The sequence below is a fragment of the Oryctolagus cuniculus genome, chromosome 3, assembly GCF_051225735.1.
Source record: "Oryctolagus cuniculus isolate XC-2025 breed Fujian yellow rabbit chromosome 3, ASM5122573v1, whole genome shotgun sequence".
Taxonomy (NCBI): domain Eukaryota; kingdom Metazoa; phylum Chordata; class Mammalia; order Lagomorpha; family Leporidae; genus Oryctolagus; species Oryctolagus cuniculus.
The window spans coordinates 71,339,206-71,355,140 of record NC_142869.1 but is presented as its reverse complement, the minus strand read 5'-3'; the positions used below and the strand labels follow the sequence as shown (position 1 = coordinate 71,355,140).

At 45.1% G+C, this 15,935-nt stretch overlaps 2 protein-coding genes across 7 annotated transcripts in view; one reads left to right on the top strand and one right to left on the bottom strand.

Annotated features, from left to right (window-relative positions):
• Window positions 1–15,935, top strand: part of SSB (small RNA binding exonuclease protection factor La) — a 161,265-nt gene that overhangs the window by 28,163 nt on the left and 117,167 nt on the right. The window lies entirely within an intron of this gene.
• Window positions 1–15,935, bottom strand: part of CFAP210 (cilia and flagella associated protein 210) — a 61,726-nt gene that overhangs the window by 23,111 nt on the left and 22,680 nt on the right. For 3 of the 6 annotated variants that reach the window (XM_008258719.5, XM_089328221.1, XM_089328222.1), the window contains one exon: window positions 5,612–5,768. In XM_008258719.5, the coding sequence (XP_008256941.1) occupies window positions 5,612–5,768 (157 nt within the window). Of the gene's footprint in view, window positions 1–5,611; window positions 5,769–7,978; window positions 8,039–9,568; window positions 9,733–15,935 lie in introns of those variants that run through there. The other 3 variants (XM_089328224.1, XM_089328223.1, XM_089328225.1) reach the window with 3 other exon arrangements.

The following is a 15,935-nucleotide window of genomic DNA, read 5'->3' as shown; positions in this document are numbered from 1 at the left end:
GCTGGGAGAAGGGAACACAATTCAGGTCTCCCATGTGGATGGCAGGACCAAATACTTGACCCACAACCTGCTGCCTCCCATTGTGTGCATTAGCAGGAAGATGGAATTGGGAGAACCAGGACTCAAAAACAGCAGTCCAATATGGGATGTGGGCATTCCAAACAGCATCTTAGCCACTATGTCAAAGACTCATCAATGGCTACTATTTTAAAAAATTTTTTTTTAAATTTATTAACTTGAAAAGCTAAGTTACAGAGATCTTCCACTTAGTGGTTCACTTCCCAAATGACCTCAACAGCTAGGGCTGGCCAGGCGAAAGCCAGGAGACAGGAACTTCATCCAGGTCTCCCAGGTGAGTGGCAGGAAACCAAGCACTTAGGTCATCATCTGCTGCCTCCCAGGCGTATCAGCAGAGAGTTGGATCAGAAGTGAAATAACCAGGACTAAAACAAGTACTCCCATACGGGATGCACGTATCCCAAGTGGTGGCTTAGCCCACTGAATTACGATGCTTGCCTCTGGTTACTATTTTTCAAAACAAAAAGTAATCTGCTCACTGCAGTGCATATTTTATGATTCCAGCCAGAGCTAGTCATCCATAAAAATAGGTGCCTTCGAACACAATAGCCTGGATATATAGGTAAATTAGTGTATTCTGTAACTGTAAGCAGACACTAATTCAAGGAGAAGCTGTTGAAAACATGTACTTTTCTGACATATTTATAACTCAGGGTCTAATATGTGCCTAGTACTCCTTTCTTATATGGGTTGTTACTTTATTTTTTTTTTTTAAGATTTATCTATTTATTTTAAAGGGAGAGCTACAGAGAGGCAGAGGCAGAGAGAGAGAGAGACAGAGAGAGAAAGTCTTCCATTAGCTGGTTCACTCCCCAAATTGCCACAACAACTGGAGCTGCACCAATCCAAAGCCAGGAGGCAAGGGTCAGGAGATTTTCTGGGTCTCCCATGCAGCTGTAGGGGCCCAAGCACTTGAGCCATCTTGTACTGCTTTCCCAGGCCACAGCAGAGACCTGGATCAGAAACACTAAGCCACGGTGCCGACCCCTGAGTTGAGCTGTTACTTTAAAAAGCCTATAATCTGGGGCCGGCACTGTGGTGTAGCGGGGAAAGCCACCACCTGCAGTGCTGGCACCCCATATGGGTGCCAGTTCCAGTCCCAACTGCTCCACTTCTGATCCAGTCTCTGCTATGGCCTAGGAGAGCAGTAGAAGATGGCCCAGGTCCTTGGGCTCCTGCACCTGCGTGGGAGACCAGGAAGAAGCTCCTGGCTCCTGGCTTCGAATTGGCTCAGCTCCAGCCGTTGCTGCCATTTGGGGATTAAACCAGCAGATTGAAGGTTTCTCTCTGCCTCTCTGTAACTATGCCTTTCAAATAAATAACTAAATCTTAAAAAAAAAAAAAAAAGCTTATAATCTGGCTAAGAAATATATTGGCCAATAAGAAAAACAAACAAACACACCAAATTATTAAAAATGATTGTCTTGGGGGCCAGCATTGTGGTATAACAGGTAAAGCTGCCGCCTCCAAGGCTGGCATCCACTATGGTGCCAATTTATGTCCTGGCTTTTCCACTTCCCATCCAGCTCCCTGCTAATGTGCCTTGGAAAGCAGTGGAAGATGGCCTAAGTGCTTTGGTCCCTGTACCCACATGGAAGACCTAGAAAAAGCTCCGGCCATTGCAGCCATTTTGGGAGTGAACCAGCAGTTGAAAAATCTGTCTCTCTCTATATATCTCTGCTTTTCAAATACAAAAATATATCTTTTTAAAAAAGTGATTGCTTTGAATGATTTTTAATGATTTTTTTAAAAGTTATATTTTTCCAAGTTTATTGTAATGCTCATATAGACTTTTCATTATAGGAAAAACTATCAAGTTAATTAAGACAAAGTTAATTTCCATTAAAAAAATTGAAAGCTTCAGCTCTCATATACCTAGTAAATGGCAGAGTTAGCATTCAAAACTAGTCTGTCCCACTCCAAAGTAACTTGGACTATTACTCTGCACTAAACCAAGAACAACATTTGATGGAAACTGAACAATAAGATTATAGATAAACTCTTAGAAATTAACATGTTGATAGCTGGAATAAAAACCTCAGGGTCAGGCATTTGCTGCAGCAGTTAGAATGCCTGTTGGAATGCCTACATCCATATCCCATGCACTCAAGCAAAAGGATTTTCTTTTCAGCAAAGTGTGATTAAACTACGAGCCATGAAATGTAATGGAAATTGTGAAGTGGGACTTTTGGAAAAGTTCCTTCAAAGAAGGATCAATGGCAAATGTACTGCTTTTTAATCTTCATCTGTTCTTCCTCCTTGCTTCTTGGACTATGGACGTGAGTGTGGAAGCTCTGGCAGCCACTCAGGGCCAGCTGGCACTGTTAAGGACGGATGCCATGTATCTTCCAAGAATAGAGTAAAAAAAAAAGAGAAGGTACTTGCATCACTGTTGACTAGGAAGGTTCCGTTACAACTTGATAATGAGCCCACCTTCACCTTGAACTTAGACCTATTTAACCTACTACAATGTTGGGTTCTCTACTCTTTGCTTTTTTGGGCCTTCTTTGACAAGCAGAGTCAGACAGTGAGAGAGAGACACACACACACAGAGAAATGTCTTCCTTCCATTGGTTCACCCCCCAAATGGCCGCTATGGCAGGCGTGCTGTGCCGATCCAAAGCCAGGTACCAGGAGCTTCTTCCAGGTCTCCCATGTGGGTGCAGGGCCCAAGCACTTGGGCCATCCTCCACTGCCCTGCCAGGCCACAGCAGAGAGCTGGACTGGAAGAGGAGCAACTGGGACAGAACCAGCACCCCAACTGGGACTAGAACCCGGGGTGCTGGTGCTACAGGCGGAGGATTAGCCCAGTGAGCCGCGGCGCCGGCCGGGCCTTCTTCTAACTAATGAGAAAACTTTTTTAAATTGGAGCATCAATTCCTGAAGCCCAATATCTGTCAGAGAGGTTCTAGAACAATAGGGAGACAAAATGGAAAGAGACAAAAGTTCTCAGGCTGAAAGGTATATGAGTTCCACATTGAAAACACTGGCGCCACAGCTCACTAGGCTAATCCTCCGCCTGCAGCGCCAGCACCCCGGGTTCTAGTCCCGGTCGGGGCCCCAGATTCTGTCCCGGTCGCTCCTCTTCCTGTCCAGCTCTCTGCTGTGGCCTGGGAGTGCAGTGGAAGATGGCCCAGGTCCTTGGGCCCTGCACCCCATGGGAGACCAGGAGGAAGCACCTGGCTCCTGCCTTTGGATCAGTGCAGTGCGCTGGCCGCAGCGGCCATTGGGGGGTGAACCAATGGAAAAGGAAGACCTTTCTCTCTCTCTCTCACTGTCCACTCTGCCTGTCCAAAAAAAAAAAAAAAAATCCACCAAGTGTCTAACAGAATGAATGATAAAGATTGTACCAAGGCATATCACTATGAAATTTTAGAGCACCAGAGATAAATACCCTAAAACCAGAGAGTGAAAGAAAAGAAAAACAAAACAATCACATATACTGGATGAAGACCATAGTGCCATCATACTTCTTTATAAACAATGCTGGAAAAAATCATAGATACAAAATTATGAACCCAGAATCCTATAACCAGCCAAATTATAAATCAAGTATGACTTTACAAGATGTTTTCAGACAACTCAAATTTTACCTTCCATAAACCCTTTCTTAGGAAGCTGTTCCAATTTTATTTCAGCAAAATAAGGAAGTAACCCAACAAAGAGGAAGACATAGGATTCAGGAAATGGGAGTGGCCCTGCATAGCAACACAGGAAGTCCCCGGATGACAGCTAGGCAGCAGACCTAGCAAACAATCGGTCCAGAAAGAAAGAAGGACTCCGGATGGGCAAGATCCAAGGAAAAAAATAAGATAATTGAATACTACTCAGTTGAACATTTGAAAACTAATATGAACATACATTTAGCAGAACTTACTGAACATTTAGAAAAAAACTGAGACTACAAACATTGATGAAAAAAAGATTTAGGGGCCTTCATGTGGCACAGCGGGTTAAGGTCCCAATCTGCAACACTGACATCCTGGTTCGAGTCTTGACTGCTCCACTTCTGATCCCGCTCCCTGCTCATGTGCCCGGGAGAGCAGTGGAAGATGGCCCAAGTCCTTGGGCCCCTGCACCAACATGGGAGACCTAGAAGTTGTTCCTGGCTCCCAGCTCCTGGCTTCAGATCAGCTCAGCTCCAGCCATTGTGGCCATCTGGGGAGCGAACCAGCAGATGGAAGACCACTCTCTCTCTCTCTGTCTCTACCTCTCTCTGTCAATCTTTCAAATAAGTAAAAATTAAAAAAATTTTTTTGAAAAAAGGATGTAAAGAATTGAGTAAAAGAAAATTAAAGCAAAAGCAATTATTTTACGCATGGAAAAATAAACATGCAATCAAAGAAATATGATGTATATTACTTGGCTTTGCAGAGAAAAATACTTCCATAATTATAAGTAAAATTGTGACAATTGTTTATTGGGTAGGGGAAGATAACAAGGAGCAGTAATTCAAGAAGAGATAAATCACCAATGATGAGGGCAGAGAAGTAGAAAATGTCAAAGTGAAAAATCAACAAACATCTTTTAGAACCTAATATGTATTTAAAGATCTAAATGTAGGACATTTAACAGAATTTTCTATCACAAGAAACAGACAAAAACTTAGAAATCATGGCCTCTAAGAAGAAGAAAAAGAGGTAGAGTAAGGAATGGATACTCTTCTTTTAAGAATTTTGGGGTTACTCAATGTTTCTGCAATGTATTATTTAGGAATAAAAATTTTAAAGAAAAATACAAAACTTATGAAGATTACAATAGCCATAAAATATTACCATTTACTGAACACGTAATAATAGCATAGCAAAAACTAATTCTGTTCTCTCATGCTTGAGAGTGCATGCACAGAAAGCCATGGCAACTACAAATAGTGTGTGTGTGTATACATATGTATGTGTGTATATATATATATATATGCTGCATGTATACATATGGATGGATTCTCTTAGAATAGCAACTTCTTTTCTACTCTACTATTATTTATAAAGGACATTTTTAAAAATTTATTTGACAGGTAGAGTTATAGACAGAGAGAAAGGTCTTCCTTCCATTGGTTCACTCCCCAAATGGCCGGCGCTGCGCCGATCCGAAGCCAGGAGCCAGGTGCTTCCTCCTGGTCTCCCATGTGGGTGCAGGGCCCAAGCACTTGGGCCATCCTCCACTGCCTTCGCGGGCCACAGCAGAGAGCTGGACTGGAAGATGAGCAACCGGGACTAGAACCCGGTGCCCATATGGGATGTGGACGCCACAGGGGGAGGATTAACCAAGTGAGCCACGACGCCAGCCCCTATAAAGGACATACTAAAAGTTAGGCATTTGCTCAAGTACTTGGGTTCCTGCCAAGCAAGTGAGAGACCCAGATGAAGTTCCTGGCTCCTGGCTTTGGCCTGGTCTAGCCCTGGCTGTTGCAGGCATTTTAGAAGTGAACCAGTGGATGGTCAATCTCTTTGTCTCTGACATTCTGCCTTTAAAAAAAAAAGTTAAGCATTTTACTTTGTACATTTTTCATTTGTTCATCATATTTTCAACTTACAAAAAACAGTCTCCTGCTTTCATGTACCTCTTCTTTTTTCTTCTTTAATTTTTTCTTCATTTCTATTTCATACAATAAATTTTGTCGCTTTATTTCCTCAGCATCTTTTTCTTCACATTTTCTCCTTCTTTCTTCCTCTTCTTCATGTTCCTTAATTCTAAAGCAGAAACATTTTAATGGAAAGGAAAGCAGAAAAACTGTTTATATTTTAAGAAATTAATTACATGCTAACTTGGGATGATTTGAAGCTGTAAGGAAGAATTTATTAATTTCTTTTGGGAAAATAGATATTAAATAGCAGAGGCTAAAACTAATCCAATCTTGGCTGATCCAGAAATGCCAGTACTTTGCTTTCTTCAAAATTTGCTCCATTCCTCACTAACGCAAATTCTGCCAGATTCAAGTGCCTCTTTTCTTAAGAACGAATAGTAAGGGGGAATGGTGATGCTATTTTACAGAAAAGTTCCTAATTCCTATCTTCCCAATGGTAGCACTAGATGATGCAACATAAAGTATGGGTCTAGCCCACGGGAAGATAAGGTCTGATGGAAGGAAAGAGAGGGACAAAGGTCTCCTTAGCCAACTGCCAAGTTCACTGCTATTCTCTCTGTAGCCAAGGCTCACTAGCTATTCATGCTTTCTGAGCGGTCAGGCTCCCAACATTGGCTGCCTCTCAGAGCTCCTCAGAGATCCCTGAGGGCTGCCTCTCTGCCCAGCCCTGATCTGGGAGACTCACCTCCATCTCTACCTCCAACCCACCACTACCAGGAATTCCTGCCACCTGCAGTTTACTGCAGACTCTATACCCCAGGGGCCCCTCATCTGGCAGCCAACTCTCTGCACCCTGGCCTGACAGCTTAGGCTCATGATGTCCTCTTGCCTGTGGAAAACTCGTGCATCTGTCAGCTGACCAACAAGTGTGCAGGCTGTTCCATGCCGCACTGCTAATAGACTGGCACAGAGTAGATCAACAATCTAAGCAAACACCTGAGGAGCAAACCTTTCCTAGGCACCCAATCAAGAAAGTGCCTTTCTCTCGAGTCCCGCCCTCAGCTGCAGGCAGAGAGGGGAATTCCCTTCCCTGATGCCGTGGAGAAGTGTGTATTTAAGTGACAGTAAGTTTACTCCTTACCACCACAGAAAAGGTTGTGGAGACAACCTCCTAGGCATCAACACCTGGCTATCACCTGGGCACCTCACACTCACTATGCTTCTCAATTTATTTGTATTTGAAAAGATATTTTTCAAATATTTCAAATATAGTGGGATATTTTTCTCACCCACCTTCACTATCACTTCAAATGATTTCAAACTGAATTCATCATCTTCCTTGTGAGAAACAGCCTCACCTGTCCATTCAAAGAATGGACTCAGGAAGTACAGCAAAAGTGAGACTTTTTAAAAAGTGATAACACTTATATAGAAAGTCAAAGTTAGAGAGGGAGACACAGACGTTCCATTCACTGGTTCACTTCCCAGATGGACACAATATCCAGTGCTAGATTGGGCTGAACCCAAGGGCCAGGAGCTTCATCTGGGTCTCTCATATGGGTGGCAGGGGCCCAAGCACCTGGGCCATCCTCAGCTATTTTCCCAGGCATATGAGCAGGGACCTGGATTGGAAGTTGAGCTGCGCCCACATGGAGTGTAAGTGTCCTAGGCAGTGGCTCTAATGTTTTGCCACAGCGTCAGCCCTGAAGGCAAGGTTTTGTTAATGATCTTGCAAGACTTGGTGCCTAGTGGGCCAGCACATCTGAGGTAGATTACAGCAAGATATTTATTTCCTAGCACACAGGTCCTGTCCCTGGTTCCTCATTGGCTCAGTAAATACGGTGGGGGTAGTTACAATGTCCCCAGCATTTGCTTCAGCTGTTTTGGCCACTAACATCCTGTGTGAGAGCTATCAGGTGCAAGTAACCTAGCTGGTATGCTAGCTGTCTACTAGCTAAACATCTTTGAAAATGAACCAAATGTTTGCTTCTCACAATCCCTTCTCTTTTTACAAATTTGGTCTCATTTTCATTTTTATTTGATGACTTTCTCCCTTTAACTTCAGGTATTTTGTGGAATGCCAGGGTGAAGGGAATGGCCACTTGAACTAAAGCACAAGTCCAGTAACCAGACATGGAGGCTTCTCTTTCCATGACACCACCAGACATCAGCCCAGGGTCTAAGGAGGGCTGAGTAGTTACCACCGTCAGGCTCACCAGGAACATCCAAGGTGCATGTGCAGGTAGACCGTTCTCCAAGAGGAAGAGCTCATATTCCCTATGGAGAAAGAAGGCACTGCCCTGGACACTGACCTCTGCAGAGTGGGGAAAACCAATGACAGGCTTTTGCAAGTCTTGCTTCCCCGCGGCAACTCACCCTGCTATGGAGCCAGCATGCCTCAGGATCGGTATCCCATCCTAGGGGAAACAGAACCACCTGTGCCCGAGGTAAGAGCTTGTATTGGAAATGTGACCCATTTTAACCAGGAATTCATATCTCTGTACCCTGTGGTAAAGATGTCCCGGCTGATCTTCTCCCTCCCACAGGTTTTTTTGTTTGTTTGTTTGTTGTTTTTTTTTTTTTTTTTTTTTTTTTTTGACTGGCAGAGTGGATAGTGAGAGAGAGAAAGGTCTTCCTTTTCCGTTCCGTTGGTTCACCCCCCACAATGGCCGCCACGGCCGGTGCGCTGTGCTGATCGGAAGCCAGGAGCCAGGTGCCTCTCCTGGTCTCCAATGCGGGTGCAGGGCCCAAGCACCTGGGCCATCCTCCACTGCCTTCCCAGGCCACAGCAGAGAGCTGGCCTGGAAGAGAAGCAACCGGGACAGAATCCGGCGCCCTGACCGGGACTAGAACCCGGTTTGCCGGCGCCACAGGCGGAGGATTAGCCTATTGAGCCGGCCTCCCACAGTTCTTTATTAATTTTGAGGACAGAGCCAACCCATAAACCTCTCTCAGTCACTTTTAAGGGCTCCTCGGGTGACTGGTTTTTGACCCTTTTTGGGTCTTGTTTACCAGTCCTTTTCAGCAGTTTGTATGGTCGTGGGCAGGAGCACGTGATAGGGCTTTCCCAACAGAGCTGGAACTTGTCTTCCAGGTCTTAATTAGCACCAGGTGGCCAGGTTGAAAATGAACTGTGGAGCCTGCGTTGTGGCACAGCTGGTTGTGCTACCGCCTGCAATGCCAGCATGCCATATGCACACAGGTTCAAGTCTTGGCTGCTCTGCTTCCAATCCTGCTCCACCTGCAGTGGAGGATGGCCCAAGAACATAGGTCCTTGCACCCTCGTAAGAGATCTGGAAGTTGCTCCTGGCTTCAGATGGGCTCAGCTCTGGCTGCTGTGGCCATTTGGGGAGTGAATGAGTGGATGGAAGGCCTCGCTCCTCTCTCTCTCCACCTTTCAAATAAAACCTTAAAGTGATGAACTGCAACTCTAGAGGTGAAGTCTTTTTAAGCTGAGGGATGATCTGTCTTCCCACCTTAGGTCTTTGTACAACCTCCACACACCTGCTTATCAATGATATAGATTCCCATATACTCACAGTATTTAAGGATTGCACACACATAGCTTGGAAACCCCAAGGGCTCCCTTAGGCAATTCCCTCACAAGTACAACATAAGTCTGGCATCATTTTATAACCCTGCAATGCATTTTTAGAGGCTCAAACCATGTGGCCAAAACAAGACAGTCCATTTAAGACTCAGTTTTCCCAAACAATCAAGGCTCACTAACAGCAGCAGAAACACACACACATGAAAGCTTTACCTAGCTTAGTTACAAAAACACAGAAAAACTTTAAATAGCATGTGATAGCAGCATCTTCAAACAAAGAGGCAGAGAATCAGGTAATCCTGCTACTTCTAAGATTCAACACAGTATTTAACTTCCACACATCTTCTATGACATTCCTCTTTGTACCTTAACCTTTTTTCACACAAAATGCATTCTCATGCTTATAGCTTTCTTACCAAAAAGCTGCAGACCCTAGAAATCTCAGGAAAACCTTTAATCCTAGAAAACATTTACGTGTCCTCTTCAGTAAACTGGGGCCTTAATGTTACTTCCCCCTGTTTATAAGGCCCCCGTCCAGATTTTTCAAACTTTAAAGCTTTATTGAGAGCATGCAATCCACAGGTTTGAGCTATCCAATTGTTAAGTAATCATCCACCCTCACACAAGGATCGGCTGTTACCACTGATGACAGCATCACCATCGTGTCTCTCCCTCTATTACTCGGGATGAACCATCTGAACAACCTCATCCGTCAGGCCGTGGGGCTTCCCTCAGATCTGGCCTGAGCCTGGTCTGCTATTCTACAATGTCCAAGTTGTTGTGGTCTCAACGTGTCTTGACTCTCCTTTCCTTTCCCCAGGAAACTAGCTGGATTCAGGCAAGTGTCTGCCATTAGTATCAAGTTCTATTGCCTGAATTTCTTCTGGAGACCATGGAAGGCAGGGAGGGGGCGGGGAGTCATAAGAGCCCATCCATGGTCTGCAATAACTGGCCAGTCCCAAAAGCTTTCTGAGCTCCCTTTTAGTTTTTTCACAAAGGCAGACTCACTATCCCTGATACCCTCTCTGGATTTTGGTTTTTGGTGTTTTTTTTTTGTTTGTTTGTTTTTTTACTTTTGTTCAATAGTTAAATACCACTTTTTCGACAAACTATAGATCACTGTTGTAGACTTGTAATCCTTTCTCTTGCCCAAAGTTATATAAGTTTATAGCGGTCTCTGACACTTTATCCTCCTTCTTTCCTTAGCATCCACTTACGGTCTTAAGAGCTCCTCCCTGTGTTTCCCTCCTAGCTGTTTGCTAACATTTGGGATTTCCTGACCTTTTATGAGGGTGACTTTGATCTACAGGGGAAACCATGACTTTTGCTTGCTGCTTTTGCTTTTCCTCTTCCTTCTCATGAAAACTTTCTGTGCTCCCATTAATAGTTCCTCAACTGACTTTTCATTCCGCTCATCAATCTTTTATAATTTCTTTGTGATATCAAGCCAGCTTTTGGTTACAAAAGTCAGCTTTTAAAAGTCCTTCTTCCACTGTCCTTGGGATCCTGTCCAGAGTGTTTCCTCATTTGAACTCTAAGTCTTTGTAGAAAAGCAGAGGGGGTTTCCTCTTTTTCCTGTTGAATTTCAAATGCCTTAGAAACATTTCGTGACTTTAGGACAGACTACTTAATCCCTTTGATCACTAATTCCCTTAGAGTTTGCATTTTTGCTCTATCACATGAGGAAGTATTATCCCACTGAGGATCTTTGGGAACTTGTTCTCAGCTGAGGAGACTCCCAGCCCAGGGGAGTGTTCTTTGTCAAATCAGGAAGCCATAGCCACCCTTCTGATCATACTCCTCTCCTCTCCTGGCAAATAATATATTCATTATGGACCCAAGTATAGTGGCTGGGTCCCAAGAATTGGTCTAATTGATTGGCCAGATCAAGTGGGTCTTCCAGGAGTGTTTTTTTTTTTTTAATTTCTGACTTCAGTACTTGTAAGAGGGGCATTGACAAAGCCAATTTCTCCCTGCCCCATTGGAACGTCCCAAAGTGGGTATAGGGGAGTTCTCTAACTCCTTTCTGCATTGTCGTCATTCTTTGTGTAATTTCAGATATAAATCTATAGGTGATGAGTGTTCAATCCTTCTGCATTCTTAAGATTTATTTATTTGAAAGGCAGAGTTACAAGAGAAAAGTGGAGCAGCTGGGTCTGGAACCAGCACCCATAGGGGATGCCAGCATCTCAGGCAGTGGATTAACCCGCTAGACCACATGCCACCCCCACAACCACTGCTTTCTGTAGGCCCTGACTCCTCTGGCTCTTCTTCTCCTATCTGTTGTTCTTCTTGGGCCCCCTCCTGAGGTGCGTAAGGAAGAGGCAGACACAATAAGGGATCCCAGGACTTAGTCTCCAAGTTTTTTCCTCCTCTTTCAGAGGAAATGTGGGGGTGGAACTTAGGTTTTATATCCAGTGAAGAGAATAATCCCTCCACCCCTGGGAAGAAGAGCTCTACCACGTACAGACAAAACTAGAGCCTGACATCCACAGTCCTCATCCAAACCAAATTTAGGCCAGAACACTGAAGGCTTTAAGATCAGATGTTTTTGTTGTTGTTGTTGTTGTTGTTTGTTTTTTTTACCAAATGAAACACACTTCACACAGAAACATGCAAGTATGCATGTAACCCTTATACTGGCACACAAACATAACACCTAGACACACATATGCATGTGCACATGCTGAGACATGGCCCATGGGGTATTCCCCTAGGACCCCACCATTCTCCTCAAAGAATTTTCCAGGGGAATGCTCTTCCCTAGGCCTAGAACTTTCCAATTTTTGGCTAGGCACACTCAATCCACCCAAATGTGGATGTCTCCTGTACAGGTCTCCATGGTTGACTACTGCAAATCACTCACCCTTCCCTTTAGAATTTTCTTGCATAGCCAGGCTACATCTTAGCCACACACATGTGACCATCCAGAATGTTCCACCACAAAGACAGTATTGTAATATCCAATTTTCCCTACCTTAGCTCATGCATGGGGTTGCCTAATTACTGTGGTACCCACTTTTTCTTTTCTGGTTTGCCTCCACTGTTTTCCAAGTAACAGTCTTGGGCTTCTGTGTGACTTCTGCAGTGAGATGGGGCACCCAGACAGAGCAGGACACCTGAAATTGGGTGGGATGCATCTCCCCCATTCTACACGGCACAGAGATCCTGGACGAGCCCCAAATTCTGAGAAACAGACTCATCTGTCCACTCAAGGGATGGACTCAGGAGGTGCAGTAAAAGCAACACTTTATTAGCAACTTTGTAAGACTGGGTGCCTACTGGGCCAGCACGCTTGGGGTAGATTACAGCAAGCTATTTATTTCTTAGTACATTCACTGGCTGAGTAACTATGGGGTTACAATATTCCTGGCATTTGCTTCAGCTGTTTTGATCACTAACATCCTGTTTGCCTAAGAACTTTCAGGTGCATGTAACTTAGATGTTATGCTAGTTAGTTGTCTACTCACGGCTAAATATCTTACTTTGAAAATGAACCAAGCGTTTACTTTTAACCTTCCTCTTCTAAACTTATTCTTCTGGTCTCTTTTCCCTATTTTGGTGAACAGCACAACTATCTTTTCAGTTGCCATTGCTAGAGACATAAGAATCATACTTCTCTTGCCCATTTATTAAACAACTACTTGTTGAATTTCTACTACAATAATGAAACAGACATGGTTCTTGCCCTCAAGAAGCTTACATTCTACTGAGGGAGACAAGCACATAAGCTAAACAGACAACATAATAACAAATTGCAGTAAATGTTGTAAACATAAGACTAAGGAAAAGAATAATAACTGATCTAACATTTATATAACTTTAGACAGAGCTGTACCCTAAGTCAGAGAAGGCCCCTATGAGCTGGTAAGAAGGCCACAGACAAAGAATAAGAGAGTAAATTTCCAGACAGAAGAAAAAGCATAAGGTACTGAGGCATTCAAGAGTTGGCAGGTGCACAAGGCCCTGGAAAAACAGTGTGCTGGAGGCATAATAATGCAGAGGAAGGAGTAGAACAGGGGGTTGAAAGTAGATGAGGCCAGATCATACGGGACTTTGAAACAGATATAAAGTCTTGTTTCCATCTCACTTTAAATTAATATAAAGTCATGGAAGTGTTTAAGCTAGCAGAATATGATCAATTTATTTTAGTAAAATCTTTCTGAATGATGAATAGAGAAGGGATCATGGAAAAAAGGGAAATGTATGGACAGTTAATAACATGATGGAATAATTCATGGACTGTATGAGAGTGGCTTGGACTAAGATAATGGGAGTAAATTTGAGTTTTGGAGAAAAAATCAACATGAATTGCTAATAGGTATGATGAGGGAGATAAAGGAAAATGAGGAATCAGGTAGATCCCTAGGTTTCTAATTTGAAGAAATAGGTAGATAAGGATGCCACTAGAAAGTCCAGGGCAGGGGTGGGGAGTCAATAGCTCTGTGTTAAGACACTTTAAGCTTGAGACATCTATGAGACACAGAAATGGAGATATCAAGAAGGCAGTTGGATACATGAAGCTGGACTCAAGAGAATGGTTAAGACTAGTGTTCCCGGGCTGGTGCTGTGGCATAGCGGGTAAAGCCGCCACCTGCTGTGCTGGCATCCCATATGGGTACCAGTTCGTATCCCGGCTGCTCTACTTCTGATCCAGGTCTCTGCTATGGCCTAGGAAAGCAGTGGAAGATGGCCCAAGTCTTTGGGCCCCGGCACTGACATGGGAGACCTGGAAGAAGCTCCTGGCTCCTGGCTTCGGATCTGTGCAGCTCCAGCCATTTGCGGCCACTTGGGGAGTGAACCTGTGGATGGAAGACTTCTGATTCCCTCTTCCTGCTAATATGCACCTGGACCCAGACTGAGTTCCAGGCTCAGGGATTCAGCCTGGCTACTGCAGGCTTTGGAGAGTGAACCAGTGGATAGAAGATCTCTGTCTGTCTCTGTGTCTTTAAGTTTTTGGAAGAACAGTGAGGGGCAAACATGTGGGACAGCAGACTAAGTTTCCACATTCAGAATTCTGGTTTGAATCCTGGCTACACCACTGCTGATCCATCCTCCTGCTAATGCATCCTGGAGGCAACAGATGATGGCCCAAGTATTTGAGTCTGTGCCACCCATGTGGGAAACCTAGATGGAGTTCCCTGGCTTTACTTTAGCCTGGCCCAGCCCTAGCTGTTGTGGAGAGTGAACCAGTGGACATACATCTCTCTCTCTCTCTCTCTGTGTGAGTGTGTGTGTCACTCCACCTTTCAAATAAATAACATAAAAAGTATAGTTAGCGGCCAGCGCCGTGGCTCAATAGGCTAATCCTCCACCTTGCGGCGCCGGCACACCGGGTTCTAGTCCCGGTCGGGGCGCCGGATTCTGTCCTGGTTGCCCCTCTTCCAGGCCAGCTCTATGCTATGGCCTGGGAGTGCAGTGGAGGATGGCCCAAGTCCTTGGGCCCTGCACCCGCATGGGAGACCAGGAAAAAGCACCTGGCTCTTGGCTTTGGATCAGCGGGATGCGCCAGCCGCGGCGGCCATTGGAGGGTGAACCAACGGCAAAAGGAAGACCTTCCTCTCTCTCTCTCTCTCTCACTCTGCCTGTCAAAAAAAAAAAAAAAAAGTATAGTTAGCGTAAACAACACTTTGCTACTATCCACAAGACAAAGCCCCCAGGAGGAGTAAGTAAAAAGACATATGCTGGGCCGGTGCCGCAGCTCAATAGGCTAATCCTCTGCCTGCGGTACTGGCACACCGGATTCTGTCCCACTCACTCCTCTTGCAGTCCAGCTCTCTGCTGTGGCCCGGGAGTGCAGTGGAGGATGGCCCAAGTCCCTGGGCCCTGCACCCACATGGGAGACCAGGAGAAGCACCTGGCTCCTGGCTTCGGATCAGCAGGGTGCACCAGCCACAGCGGCCACTGGGGGGTGAACCAACGGAAAAAGGAAGACCTTTCTCTCTGTCTCTCTATCTCACTGTCCACTCTGCCTGTCCAAAAAAAAAAAAAAAAAAAAAGACATATGCTGACCCTGGAGCCTGAAGAATATTATCCTGACTACAGTGAAGATACACCAAAGAAACAACTAACACAAGTAAGTCTGCTTGAACTTCTAATCTATTGCAAAACAACAGAAGTGAAGGGAATTCTGTGGCCCAAGCACAGTCTAGACATAGTGGCTATAGGTGAGTAGATGACCTATGAAGGTGTCAGCCTTGCCAGGTATTTGCTGGAGATTGTGGGGAGCAACTCGGACTAGACTAAGTTACTGGAATTAAGACTTATTCTATGCATCTGCTCTCCCACAATATGGCGCTGGGAGAGGAGGCAACAGCTTCTACCCAGCTGCCTCTCACCAACTTGACAAGCTGCAGGAGCTGCTCCTGATTGGAGGAGAGCAGCGTACTCGGCGTGTGGGCAGCTGAGTTAAGATTGGCGGAGGAGGACTATAAAGGAGGAGAGAGACGGCATGCACCAGGAACATCTAAGAGGAACACCTGAGGAACACCTGTGCAGCCCCCGAGAGAGCCGGCCGGTGGTGTGCCACTCCCCCGCGGAAGTGGGGAATGTGGCAGGGGGAACCGCCCTTCCACGGAGGTGGAAGGGACGGTAGCCAACCCGGGAAGAACCAGCAGCAAACCCGGGGAGGGCCGAGCAGACAGAAGAACAGCGCAGGGTCCTGTGTTGCTCCTCCACGAAGAGGGGGAGCGACATAATGGTGCCGTGACTCGGATAGGAAACCTAAGAGGGAAGAAACGGGAAGAAGTGGAAAATGCCAGAGAGAGAGACTAGCAAACAGCC